The sequence below is a fragment of the Pelecanus crispus genome, chromosome 2 (genome assembly GCF_030463565.1).
Source record: "Pelecanus crispus isolate bPelCri1 chromosome 2, bPelCri1.pri, whole genome shotgun sequence".
Classification (NCBI taxonomy): Eukaryota; Metazoa; Chordata; class Aves; order Pelecaniformes; family Pelecanidae; genus Pelecanus; species Pelecanus crispus.
Window position 1 is genome coordinate 62,037,598 of NC_134644.1, and position 14,168 is coordinate 62,051,765.

The 14,168-nt window shown below is 38.8% G+C and overlaps 1 protein-coding gene across 1 annotated transcript in view; it reads left to right on the forward strand.

The window, feature by feature from the left end:
* CNTNAP2 (contactin associated protein 2) overlaps positions 1–14,168 on the forward strand; it is a 1,215,771-nt gene that overhangs the window by 371,128 nt on the left and 830,475 nt on the right. The window contains exon 2 of the mRNA XM_075728323.1: positions 9,867–9,977. Within this exon, the coding sequence (XP_075584438.1) occupies positions 9,867–9,977 (111 nt within the window). The remainder of the gene's footprint in view (positions 1–9,866; positions 9,978–14,168) is intronic.

Below are 14,168 nucleotides of genomic sequence, written 5' to 3' on the forward strand. Positions count from 1 at the left end.
TCATCTAACCAAATGTGGAATGTGCTTTACATGCTTCATGGTATTAAATATTTTGTCTGTCTGGTAGGAGCAGAGTTTCTTCCCTAGCCATTATAGGGAAAGGGTAGGTTTCTAGTATGAAAAGCATTCAGACAGGAATCTACAGCTTTTGCTCAGAGTTAACTTTATTATGAGACCTCTGTTGAGCATCTTAACCAATCTGTAAGTGGGTAGATAAAAATATTTTATGATCTCTTATGAGGTTAACTTCCTTCATTTTATGAAATGTTTTGATATCCATAGTGGTAGGTTCTACAGACCAAGTTTAAAATATCTTTATTCTGTACCTATGCTATATTGTTTTGCGAGTTAATATTTGGCTTTCTGTGAGCATGCTTTTATATTCAAATGCCCAGCAATTTTGAAGTCCCTTACTGGTTGTTTTGATCTTGCTTGAATTAGGTTAAACCTGGAATAACAGCTCGCTCTGAATTCAGAAGATTTATGTTGATATAAAAACCTGCTAAAAGTAAAGGGACCATTAAAATAAGTATGTATTGTGAGGAAAAAATTACATGTTTTGTTCTTGTTAAAGATAAAAGCTTAATTTTAGAGATGGAAACCTGCTAAAGTGATGATGAAAAGTTAAGCTGTGACTGGTAAAAATGTTATTCAGGCAACTAGTTAGCATGCATTATTGTCTTATTCCTGGGTCCTGACAAAGAAACAAATCAAATCAACCCCCCGCCAAAAAAAAAAAAAAAAAAAAAAACAAACAAACCCAAACCAACCAAAACCCAAAAAACGCACCAAAGAAATGATACTTAGTGGTTGACTGAGGAAGAACATAGGCTACGTAACTGGCAAATGTATTTTAAGCTAAATGAGACTTGAGAAGATAAATTGTGGAGATTTTCAGTGTTCTCTTCTTTCCTCCAGCCTTGTGGGTTCCTCTGCCCTCTACTCAAAACCTTTTTATGGGACATGACTCCAGGCTTCTCCATACTTAATTCAGATAGGTACCAGTCTGTGAAAAATCATACCTACCTGCAAAGATACTTAAGAAGGAGCTTTGTTTGCTGTAACATCCTCCAAAATATTCAGGTATTTCCTGTACTGAAAAGGTGAAGAAGTATATTGACATGTCAGAAGGTTAAAAACTGAAGAGGCACCTGAGGATTGGATATGCAAAAATATTTATGTATTTTACTTTGCATAGAGTTGAGAGTCTATTATTGCTTATGCGCTAAGGACAGTTTAATGAAATCCCAAGTGTACAACCAGACTGACTTCCAACTATTCCAGATGCAATTGACCTGAGTTTTTTTAAAAACTGAGCAGATAAGATCATACAACTTTCCCAGTTGCATAGGGTGCAAAGCAGTTCATAAATTTGTTCATAAAAGACACAGTAGCACGGTGGCATGAACATTTGCCAAATTCTCAATGGACTGTGGAATGCTCTTCAGACTCTAAAGTAAGCAAAAGCAATCCAGACCTGTTTTTGTTTTAAAGTGGTGTAAAAACTTCCTCTGTCCACTCTTTTCCAGTTAAAAAAACCCAAACCACAACCTAAAACCAACCAAAGAACCAAAATCCTGCAAAAACCTTACTGTAGATATAGCTTAGAGATAATAAAAAGAATGTATTTATTTTTTAACTCATTCAAAATTGAATGCTACTAAATAATAAAATAAGACATAAGTTTAATTTTAAGGACCCCTGGTCTTTCCAAATGTAAAATACCAAAGAAAAAATAGATTTTTGTAAATTCAGAACTTAAAATATTGACACTTTCCTGAAAAACAGAAGTGCACAAATTTTGGGTACAGTTTTCTATTTTTTTCCTTTGTGAAATGTTGAAATTTTGATAAATCTGAATTTCAAGAGGCTGCTTTGTACAACTTCATACTTGTAATGATTCCAAACGGAATAATTTAATTAAAAAAATAAATCCTAATCTCTCTGGTTAAATTGTAGATCACAGTAATTAATGATGTTTACTTTAAACCTTTTCTCATTTTCAGTAGTTAAAGACAGAAGTATGAACTGTACTGTGGAACATGTGGTATGCCATTTGATGAAAGGCAGCGCAGCCAGAAATGTCTGATAGTTATCTTATAATACATTACACATTTGTGCTATTGTTATGATATTACCATTTCCAGTGTTTCCCAGGAGTGCTTACAAATGTTTATTAATAAATCCTCAAAACAAGAAAGTTTTCTTATTTATAAGTAACGCGGTCCTTGGATGGAATAGGGTGCTAATTTATAGGAGTCAAAACACGTAGATACACCATGACCTTTGGGATTAATAAGGCTTTGGCTATTCTGAAAACTAGTCAATAGGTATCAGAGGCAAAGTTCAGGTGAAAAGGTACTTTGGAAAATCTCATAAAGTACTATCTGTCTTTGGGCATCCAAATGCATTTTTTGAAATTTGGCCCTGGTCGTGCATCCAGTGTTGCCCAAAGACTAATTCCTGAATTGGAACCAGAACAAAGAAACAGGCCTGACTGCCGGTGCTCTGCTGTGAGCAAAGTAACCATAAAAAACATTACCCGAGACTTGTTCCTTTCCTTACAGAGATCTATAGAAAGGCTTGAAATAAACCTCAGAATGAGTGACCTTGAACACTAAGTTGTGTGGAGACCACTAAATTAATGTAATTTATGGTTTCACCTTGGAGGGGGAAAAACAGCTGCTACGTTTTCTTCCTTTTCAGCAGCAGCCACCCTTTTGAGCAACAATGTGTTATCTCTATTGATGGTATGCAACTTGAAGTGGAATATGAAACATCCCAGGCGATCAATATGAGCTGCTCTAATCTTTTAGATTACAGCTGAGCTCCAGAGATACTTACAGAAAAGCTTCAGTTACACTTGGACTCATTTGCTCATGAAGCTGAATGTGAACTTGGCTCCCTAGCAGTCTGTCAAGACTGTCCTGTGAAATGTCAGTCGTGGGGAAGCTGCAGACTTCTGCAATATGTAAAGAGAACTACGCTCACAAGAGCACAGTGAGAAATAACAGATCAAAGCAACGGAGGCTAGTAGAAATAGCAAACAAGAAGCCAAATGAGGCTTATGTAAGACTTGCATTGACTTTCTGACATGCAAATGGGAATGGTAACTGGGAAAGTAACTGTTGTTTGTGCAGACTATTATTGTCTTTGCACAGGTGGAGTGTGGACAGCTCTATTGTGGCTTAAGGTATTTAAAAAGTGGGTCGGTTTTTGTTACCTTTCTAATGTAAGCATGGTACAAAAGGACTCCCACTTGAGGACAGTAGGTGGGACAGAAGAGAGTAAAAAATGCAGCTTCCGCTCTACCAGTCATCATCCCTATCTAGTCGATAAAGTGGTCCAAGAAACTTGCTGGGGAGTAAAGTTAGCTTTTTATCTTGAAAGACAAAAAAGATAACAGTTTATGGTGGATTTTTTAAAAATTATCTCCCACAGTCAAGAAAAACAACAGAACATGCATAAGGCAAAAGGTTGTTGAACCACCCCAAATGTACCAAAGGCTGGTACATTTAGCAAATACACCTGACAGGCAAGTATTTCCTTTCCCCATAAGAGAAGGTCTTCCTTGATAAGCTTTTTACTGATTTCTTGCTGACTTAAGAACTTGGAGCATGAGGTGTACCCTGCCTGACGTTTGCCAGCCATTACCATCAGTATTTATTGTTTCCATTAGTGGTCTTTCTGAGGACTAAGGAAAGGGCTTCTCCAGCAGCGTTCCTGTCACACATAATGGGAGGTTTGGCTAGAGGTTTACCATGCTGAGCAACAGGCTCGTGACACAGCGCCAAGGGTGCTTTTCTTGACATTGAAATTAAACCTATGGTAGGCGGTCCTCAATAACACCTACTTCTGATTTTTTTCAAAGAGGTTACCACTGGCCATGAGCTGCTTTGTAGCATCTCCTGCTTTTCGGTTAGCATCGCTTTAAAAGTTCACTTGAAACAGTGCATAAAATGTTCTAGCAACTTATGCTTATTTATTCCTACTCTTTGGGGGGGGACACAGTCTTGTGGATTAATCACGGTGGATTCTAGAATTCATTTCAGATTATAAAACCTGCCTATGCAATATGAAAAGGAAGGCTGTCTCAGCATACTAATACACTGCAATCCAAAACAGCTGCATTAATATTCCTATTGGTTATCATTGGAGATATGCCAATTCCCATACGTATTTATTCACGTTCCGGAGTGCCCTTGCGATCTCATGACTGCTTTTCACAAGTGCTTGGTGGCTAATTCTTTCTCCTCAGCACGCTACACAGAAATCACTCTACATATTCAAATTGGAGGAGAAAAATGTGTTTAGGATAACTACCATTTAGCACACAGTACAAATTAAACCCAGATGATATGATTCTCTCCCTTGCTCCCCATTTACATAAGAATTCATATTTTAAAACAGGAGTCTTTTGCATTACAAGTAAAGATTAAAAGTTGCTTTAAACTTTTTTCCTTGCACTTGACAGGCATTTTTGTATAATTAATGAGTTGGATATACTGGTAATAGTTAAGATTTTGGGGTTTGTATTGTAAATGTTCTGTTTGTACAGTGAAAATATTGTGTAAAATAGAAATGGTTAAGATTTTGGGGGCGTCAGAAAGCCATGGCTTTGTGTATTTCTTGGCTGAGATTTTTTTTTTAAAATGCTACTTAAGAGATTGACTCATCTCTTTCATATTCTGCTAGCGATTAATTGTGGCTTGTATCTAAGTTGATCAGCTTTCAAATTCTTCATTTCTGACACGCATATGGGGCTTTTTTTAGTAAAGTTGTTATTGGCAGCATGTTTATGTCTTAGAGCTAGTATCCTACAGCAAAATTATGAGAATGGATTATAATTTGATAGGAAATCTTGACTGAAGATTTTGAAAAAGGAGGGGTGAATTTGTGGATTTGGGGTTTGATTTTTTTTTTAAAGGTTGGTTCCTCAGTGCACACTGGACCATAATGATGGAAAAGCCTTTGTTCTTCAAAAGCATTCTTAGTAAGTCACCCTCACTTATTTCTGATGAGTAGTATTTATCAGTATCCAAGTATTTTTCTTTTTTAGAAGCACTGTACACATCTTAGCTCTCTTTTTACTTTGCTGACAGAATCAATCTTTGCAAGAGCTTCTGAAAGGTCCTCCAATGCAGCTTCAAATTATTAATAAAAACCACCTGTGACTATAAATGTATATTGTTCCCATTTCTTAACATTTCTAAATGTCTAGTTGTTTGTATGCATTCTAACCTACTGCTAGATACAAATGTCAGGAAGATACAGATGAACTGCAGACTGTCTTTTTCATCTACTCAGACTGCTTTGATAAGATATGTCAGCAACTTTACAGGTGACCTGTTTATTGATCAGGATGCTAAGCATTTGAACAGACCTCTGTGAAGTGAAGCATCAAGTTTTTTTACTCTGCTTTGCCCACCAAAAATCATTGAAGTCACTGGTGTAGCGAGGATTAAGCTTTAACAACCTCTGGGGCTGATAAATCAAGAGTTTGTGTCTATATGGTCTGCTTTATGCTACAGTCAAGGTCCGTCCCTTCAAATTGTCTGGTCCCTATTCCCCAAATAGTTCATGGACTAACTAAGTGGGAATTAAAGCAACTTCAGGCAAAGTAGAAGACATCCCTTTTTTAGTCTATCCAGCATGATGGGTAGACTATATAAATAAACTATAAACTATAAATAGACTGTAGAACAGTAAAGGACAGGTATCCTTTCCCGGTTTTGTTGAGTCCAAACACCAGAACATATGAGAGGCTGCACTTGGTAGGACAAAAGATCCATCTCACCTCGTATCTGGTTTCCAATAGCCAGGTGCCTGAGAAGGCACCTAAGAACAGAGCAAGTGCATAGCAGTCCTTCCCTTCCGTAGTCTTTAGGTCTTGAGGAATTTGAGGCTTGTGGATTGCAGAGGTTTTGCATTTGTATTTAATGACATTAGGTGAGCTTTCTACCATTGATCTGGTTATTTGAATCTCAAGGAAACTTGTTTCTGGTGGACATAAACTGTAATTTCCCTCTGAATAGGAAAGTCAGAGTAGCAAATGTCATCATACCTGTGACAAAGTTATCAGTTCTTTCTATCTGAACAGAATGGAGTGGAAGTGTGGTTTTGCTTCAGGAAGTTAACATTTAAATGGACCTAAGCTGGCTTGGATGTTAATACATCACTGAGATAAATGGTATGGAGGAGAGTTTATTTCTTTGCTGCTACGATGCTGGCAGGAGAGTGTGCTCTGTAATTGATTAACAGGGCACAGTACATTGACTTATATGGGGAAAGCTATTATATCTCAGTAACAGGAAGGTATATATGATTCTGGTTTTAGTAAGTAAAAAATTGGATTCTGCAGGAAATAACTAAAACTGCTGAAAGAACCAAAGGTTCCCAAGGATTTTTTTTCTCTTAAATCTGCGGCATAACAGCATTTCATGTTATGAAGGAAGTTTAAATAGTGCAATATGTTTACTGGAACTTTCATACAGGGCTAGAAATATTAGCTTACGCAAGCAGTCTTTTAACTTTTGTTCTATTGGACCTAAAGTCATGAGTTATTGATGAGATTTAATATGTTTTTTAATGTCTATTCACTTGAAGTATAATCCTTCCCTATCATTCATACACATTTATGGTGAATTTCCTGTATTTTGAAGCCTAAATGAGCAGGCAGATTGGGGGGCGTGTGTTTGGTTTTTTAAACAATGAGAAAGTGAGATATTTTTGGTTTTATTCTTTAGCTGATTAGTTGGTATCCCAAAACAGGTGTAGGAAGCGAATGCAGTTCTAAACAATAGTGAAGGAAAACTGTATCAGCTCTGTTTGGTTTTTCTGCCACCCCCAGTATTGGCGATTCCAACCAAACTAAGAAAGCAGAGGTCCAGATTCAATACTTCAAAAGCACATGTACACCAAATGAAGCACGTTCATGACTGTCTGCAAAAATTGTGACTGCAGTCACAAATAGAGTGATAGTCCCTGTGGGATTTTATTTTAATTTTTCGAGTATGCCAAGGTTCTCTGTCTTATTCTTTTAAATCCAAGAGGATAGATTAGTGAAGCAGAGAGACAAGGCAGGCCATACAGGGCGATGATGATTTAGAAGCTAGTAATCTTTCCAAACAAGTTTTTCCATATTTTCTTTTGCATAGCTTCATCAAGAGTAGCACCAGTATGGTAGCTGTCAAAATAAAAGGAGATTTTCTCAACAGCTACTGGGATCAGTAAAAGAAGTTCTGATGAACGTCTACTATTTGGAGAGTTTTTTTCGGCTGTTGTGTCGTTTCTGAACACATTGTCTAAAATCCAGGTTTATTTTTTTATTGCAGAAATTCAGGTTTTGCTCACATTTTATCCCTTTTTAAAAGCTTCTTTGTTATGATTTTGGATAGCTCTTTCGTTTCAAAAGTTTTTTAGAATATGGTGACCAGTAGCCTCCCCTAATATTCAGTAATTAATCAAACTGTGTAAGTAGCAAACAGTTTTGTAGCTAAATCATTCTATTTGTAGTATTCTTCCATAAAGATGCAGGTTATTCTCCCCACCCCACCCCAGTATGAAACTATGGGTGGGAGAAGATCATATAAACCTAAGAATTTGCTTTAAAAATGTACTAAGAAAACCGAGGAAGCTGAACAAAGGTACATGTTCAAACTTTGATATTATGAGAATGTATTTTTAACAGTAAATATTTTTAAACAGTAAATTTTTAACAGTAAATATCATGTAAGATAAGGATAAGAAAACGCTATAAAGAGATTTTTTTACTGTGTTTTTTAAATATTTCTGATTATGTGTTCTTCTGCTTTTAAATGTTTCATTCCTTTTTTTACCTAGACAACGGAATTAATGACAAATGACTTCAAATCTCTAGCTACATAACATGAATAATGTCACCTAGTAATGTTACCTAATAATGTGGCAGTGAGAGCAGTTTGCTAGCAGTCTTTAAGTTGAAAACCTATTTTTAAGAACTACCAAAAATAAACTATAGATAAGGAAATACACGAGAAAAACTTTGCCAAGTAACCGTCTCTCTGTGGTTATGACATTTAGGGCAAAGTTTGTAATGAGTACTTCAATCTGCTGCTCACTTCTGTTCTTGAACTCTAACCTTGTAGTACTTTGACTGAAATAATAGCAGCCTGGTACCCAGGCTCTTAAAACGTAGGCCCTTGCTCCATGCCATAGCCCTGCTGCCAGGGAGAGATCCCGTGTGAGCCCGGCGTGCTGCTTGGGTGGTGTGACGTGGGCAGAAGGCGCTGCGCCCATCAGGCTGCGGGCTTCTGACCAAGCGTGACGTGTGGCTGCAGCCAAAGCAGCGGGAGGAGGGAGGAGGGGCATTGATCCTTCTGTTTTGTGGTATAAACAATAATGCTTAAAACCATTTATCTTCCCTTGTCAAAATTCCATCATTAAATAGTGTGGTAGTGAACTTTAAAGTCGTTGGAATTGTCCTTTAATTCAGTGCAAAGCAATTGCCCTTTACTCTTGCCTGTGCTTTTATGCTGGTATGAATTTTGTTTTCTCCCTTAACAAACTCTCAGAGATTTGTGAAAGAAACTTATTTATTTTGTTAAATGTCAAAGTACTGATTCATGAATGAATGTTCTTCTGTATTTCTGCGCTTCAGTTTCTATTGCTGTGAAAGTAATTTTATTTTCATTACTTGAGACTGGAAATTTTAGGAGACCTGCATTATAAATGACTTGATTCTCTCACAATCCTTTTTTTCCCCTTAAAGTTCCTCTTTTGAGGGTAGGATTAATTCAGTCCCCACGTGCGATCCAGTCCCATTTTCTAATTGTACCAAAACTACTTGCTGTGGCTGAGCGTTAAATACACTGCTTACCAGGGGTGGTCTAATGCTTTCTAGGTACATAAATTGAGGGTGTTTCCACTAATAGCAGAGCCTGTGTTGCAATGCATCTGTTTAAAAAGATTTAGTCAAGCTGACTGGTGTAGGTCACTTTTTTTTTAGGTTGTACCTGAAATATAAACGAGTAATTTAACCTGCATATTTCACCCATCTGTTGAAATAACTGAGGAAAAACTAGAACAAAGGGCAGTATGTTAGCCATCTAAGTATTTGAAAAATCAAAAGCCAGTTCTCTTCATTCTAATTTATGTAACTTTATACAACAGCAGATTTGTTTTAAACTTTTTTCTTCATTAGAAAAGCAAAGACTCTGATTTTGTTTTTTTCCATCTTAGATGCTAATACCAAGTTAATCTTCTTTATACTGAGTAAAATAGAAGTGAAGTGCTCAAATGGATTATAGAGATTATATTAAAAAAATGTTAATTTTTTTCAGTAAATCTGTAATATGTGATAATTCATAGGCATGCATTAATTAACCCTAATTTATTTTCTTTTTTAAAATATCAGGTTATCAGCACTTCTGTTACAGAACTGAAAGTTTATATCTTACAAAGCTTTCATGATAATCCTTTTCTTTAGCATTACATTTTCATGTCACCAAAAGCATTCCAGATATATCAGGGCAAGCTTGCTTGTTTGTAGTGTCCCTCAGGAGAGTGGTGGCCCATGGTTAGGCATTACCATTACCTAATTTTGTACTTTGCTGAAGTCATTATTTTCTCATGTGGAAGTGTGTGTCTGTATTTGCTTGTTTGTGGGTTTTCTTGTGGGTTTCGGGTGGGTTTTTTGTTTGTTTGTTTTGTTGGGTTTGTGTTTTGGGGTTTTTTTAACTGAAATGTTGGGACATAGCCACATGCATTCCACATGTATGAAATAACAAGGCTGTGTTATTACCCTAAAGAAAAATAAAGGGCACATTGCCACTTAATATGTATGAATAATTAACAGCATAAAGTGAATCTGTTTTCTTGTGTTTCAGAAAAGTGTGATGAACCTCTGGTCTCAGCATTACCCCACTCCTCCTTCAGCAGTTCATCATCTATGACAAGCAGCTATGTGCCAGGTTATGCCAAGTTAAACAAGAGAGGAGGTAAGGGGCACTCTCTACCTTAACGTCCAGATATTTCAAGAAGAAACTATGAATGATATTTTTAATATGAAAATGCTTTTTATGTGAAATATTATTGCTTATGTTTGTTTTCACAAACAAATCTTTGTTTTAGTTGTCTGACACACTTTTTTTGTAAATGGAATGAATTTCTATTCCATTGTATGTGACAGTAATTGCACTCCATTGCACCGGAGGGAGAAAGATACTACTAATAACATGTAGCAGCATGGGCCAAATGCCTAATGTTGATGGAGTCATATGGTACGGTTGTATAATTGACTTTAGTTAAAAGGACATACCTGTGTTTATCAGGTAAATGAACATTTGCAAGGTCATGGTTGTTGGAGCAAAACTAAACAGCTTTGATGTTCTTTGTTGATTTAACTTGTTTCCCACCTTAGCAATGACTGCTGTCATTCAGTTTTTTCTAGCAGCACAGGAACTTTGCTTTTTTCATGTATTTCTGTAATGCAAAGAGATGTTGTTCAGAAGTGACAAAGCCACATCAATTTTGGTGGTTGGAAGAATACGTGTATAAGTTTGATGGTCTACCTGGTCTAATTATATCCTCAGGGCTAGACAAATTTATTTCACAGTCTGAACACAAGTCTTTACCTTCACCCATAGGAATTTTCATAGCTTTCCTTGATATTTCTAGATGTCTGTATATATACACCATTTTGATATCCATCTCTAAATTAATTTCACAGGAATGATACATTTAAATGTGAAACTTTAGATTAACAGAAAATTAGTATTCTGAATACTATTGATTTTATTTTTTTCTAGATAGTATCAATCTAAAAGTCCTAAAATCTAAAATTTCACTGATTCATGTGAATCAATACCAAAATTTTATCTTCCTCCCAAAATACATGTCAAGGGTATAATGAATTGACTCAATGAACCTAGAATTTAGAAGTACTTTCACTGTAGGGGTGAAGAAGAGAGAGCAAGAGACTGTAGTGCCTCAGTATTCTAAATCCTGAAGATCTGTAATAATGGGAAAACACCAGAGTTGTAGAAGGTTGGCTTATTTGCAGTGCTGCTTTATTTTTCCTGCTCCTGCAGGAATGATGTTGCTCCTGCCTGGATACCATATTCTGCCTCCTAAAAAAACCCCAAAAAACATTGAAACAAAAGTGATAATCTTTTGTCTTTTGTGTTTGTAAACAAAATCTGAAGTACTATCAAATGGTGGAACACTCAAGGTTAAAAGCAGAATTTGTTGCATCGAAATCATAGCCTAGCCTGCCCATGTTCTCCACCAATTGTTTATACTCCTGTTTGTGCAGCTTCTGAGCCAAAAAAAACCCCACCTTATAAGCAAAGCTATGAATTAGCCTAATTGTAATCTTAATCAAAGAATAAATATTGGCCTAGCTATTATTACAGAAAAAGAAAGAAAGAAAAGAAAAAATACTGATAGGGAGAAAAGTCTCAATAATAAACCAGACTATATACCCATACTGCCTTGTTTCTATCCCTTTCCCTCATGTTATGCTCCCGCCATCACAGTTCCTCCAAGTCTTATGGTGGATGGCTCTAGCTGGAGTGGGGGCTATGGTCCATTGTCAATGTCCCACATTCTTTACTGGGAGGAGGATTCAAATGGATGAGTCTTGACTCATCATCAAACTAAAGGGCAAGAAGGAAATGCACAGGCAGTGGAAGCAGGGACAGGTATCCTGGGAAGAGTAGAGGGACATTGCCCAGTTGTGTAGGGATGGGCTCAGGAAGGCCAAGGCATGGCTGGAGCTGAATTTGGCAAGGGACACAACGAATAATAAGGGCTTCTATAGGTATGTCAGCCAGAAAAGGAAGGTCAAAGAAAGCATACTCCTGTGATGAACATGACTGGCAAACTGGTAACAACAGATGAGCAGAAGGCTGAGGTACTCAAGAGCTGTTTTGCCTCAGTCTTCACCGACAATCTCTCTTCCCACACCTCTCCAGTGGATGGACCTTAAGGCAGGGACTGGGGTAGAAAAGTTCCTCCCCCTATAAGAGAAGATCAGGTTTGTGACCACCTGAGGAACCTGAACATACATAAGTCTATGGGACCTGACGAGATGCATGCCAGAGTCCTGAGGGAACTGGCTGATGTAGTTGCCAAGCCACTCTCCATGATATCTGAAAAGTCATGGCAGTCAGGTGAAGTCCCTGCTGACTGGAAAAAGGGAAACTTTGTACCCATTTTTAAAAAGGGTAGAAAGGAGGACCCTGCAAACTACCAACCTGTCAGCCTCACATCTGTGCCTGGGAAGATCATGGAACAGATCCTCCTAGAAGCTATGTTAAGGCACATGAAGGACAGGGAGATGATTCAAGACAGCCAGCATGGCTTCACCAAGGGCAAGTCTTGCCTCACCTTCTATGGTGGAGTGACTACATCAGTGGACAAGGGAAGAGCTACAGATGTAATCTACCTGGACTACTGTAAGGCCTTTGACACAGTCCCCTACAACATCCTTCTTTCTAAATTGGAGAGGTATGGATTTGATGGATGGACTATTCACTGAGTAAGGAATTGGTTGGATGGTTGTGTCCAGAGAGTAGTGGTCAATTAGTCAATGTCCAGATGGAGACCAGTGATGAGTGGTGTCCCTCAGGTGTCTTGTGTTGGGACCAGTACTGTTTAGTATCTTCATCAATGACATAGAGGGATTGAGTGCACCCTCAGCAAATTTGCAGATGACACCAAGCTGAGTGGTATAGTTGACAGGCCTGAGGCATGGGATGCCATCCAGAGGGACCTGGACAAGCTCGAGAAGTGGGCCTGTGTGAACCTCATGAGGTTCAGTGAGGCCAAGTGCAAGGTCCTGCACCTGGGTTGGGGCAATGCCTGGTATCAGTACAGGCTGGGGGATGAAGGGATTGAGAGCAGCCCTGCAGAGAAGAACTTGGGGGGACTGGTGTATGAAATACTGGATGTGAGCTGGCAATGTGTGCTTGCAGCCCAGAAAGCCAACCGTATCCTGGGCTGCATAAAAAGGGGCATGGCCAACAGGTTGAGGGAGGTGATTCTGCCCCTTTACTCCACTCTGGTGAGACCCCACCTGGAGTACTGCATCCAGCTCTGCAGTCCTTAGTACAAGAAACACATGGACCTGTGGAAGAGGATCCAGAGGAGGGCCACAAGAATGATCAGAGGGCTGGAACATCTATCCTGGGAGGAAAGGCCAAGAGAATTGGGGTGGTTCAACATGAAGAAGAGAAGGCTCCTGGGAGACCTTATTGCAGCCTTTCGATACTTAAAGGGGGCTTATAAGAAAGATGAGGACGGACGGACTTTTTAGCAGGGCCTGTTGTGATAGAACAAGGGGTAATGGTTTTAAACTAAAAGACGGTAGATTCAGACTACATAAAAGGAAGAAATTTTTTACAGTGAGGGTGATGAAACACTGGAACAGGTTTCCCAGAGAGGTGGTAGATGCCCCATCCCTGGACATGCTCAAGGTGAGGTTGGATGGGGCTCTGGGCAACCTGATCTAGCTGAAGATGTCCCTGCTCTTTGCAGGGGGGTTGGACTGGATGACATTCAAAAGGTCCCTTCCAACGCAAACTATTCTATGATGCTATGTCAATGACAACATTGGTATGGTAGAATCTGCTTGAGGTTAACTGTATGTGTTTTCAGGGAGTGGGGTGAGGGGACCTGCACAATTAAGGGGGCCAAGCTGTAGACATGGGAGACCTTGGGGCAGGTGGTACCCTGGACGCTGGGGCACCATCCCGTGTCCACAAGCAAGGTGAGCAGAGCTGGTGGCACCAGCGGGTTCTGCCAGTTGTCTGGAGATCATCACACAGGAAGGGACAAGCCAGGTCTGATGTCAACCTAGGAAGCAAAATCCGTAAGTGGGGAAGAACATGCGATGGGGCTGGGCATGGATACACCTGTGATGTAGCTCAGGTAGAGCCTGGGGGCCCTATTTCAGCCCCCAGGCTCACAGGCAGGGCGAGTGTGTCCCCCACTGAGTAGGGCAATTATGGCCTGTTGGTACCCTCAGTGACCTGACATTGATCTTTGCTTATTAGTCTGCAACTCCATATGTCAGAATTCTCTATACGTGTGTGTTTTACATGTGTAGGATTCTTGTTCTTTGATCTGTTTTTCTGTTGTTTTTTGTTCTCTAAAATCAGTCTTAGCCAGCTCCCAAGGTTCCTTTC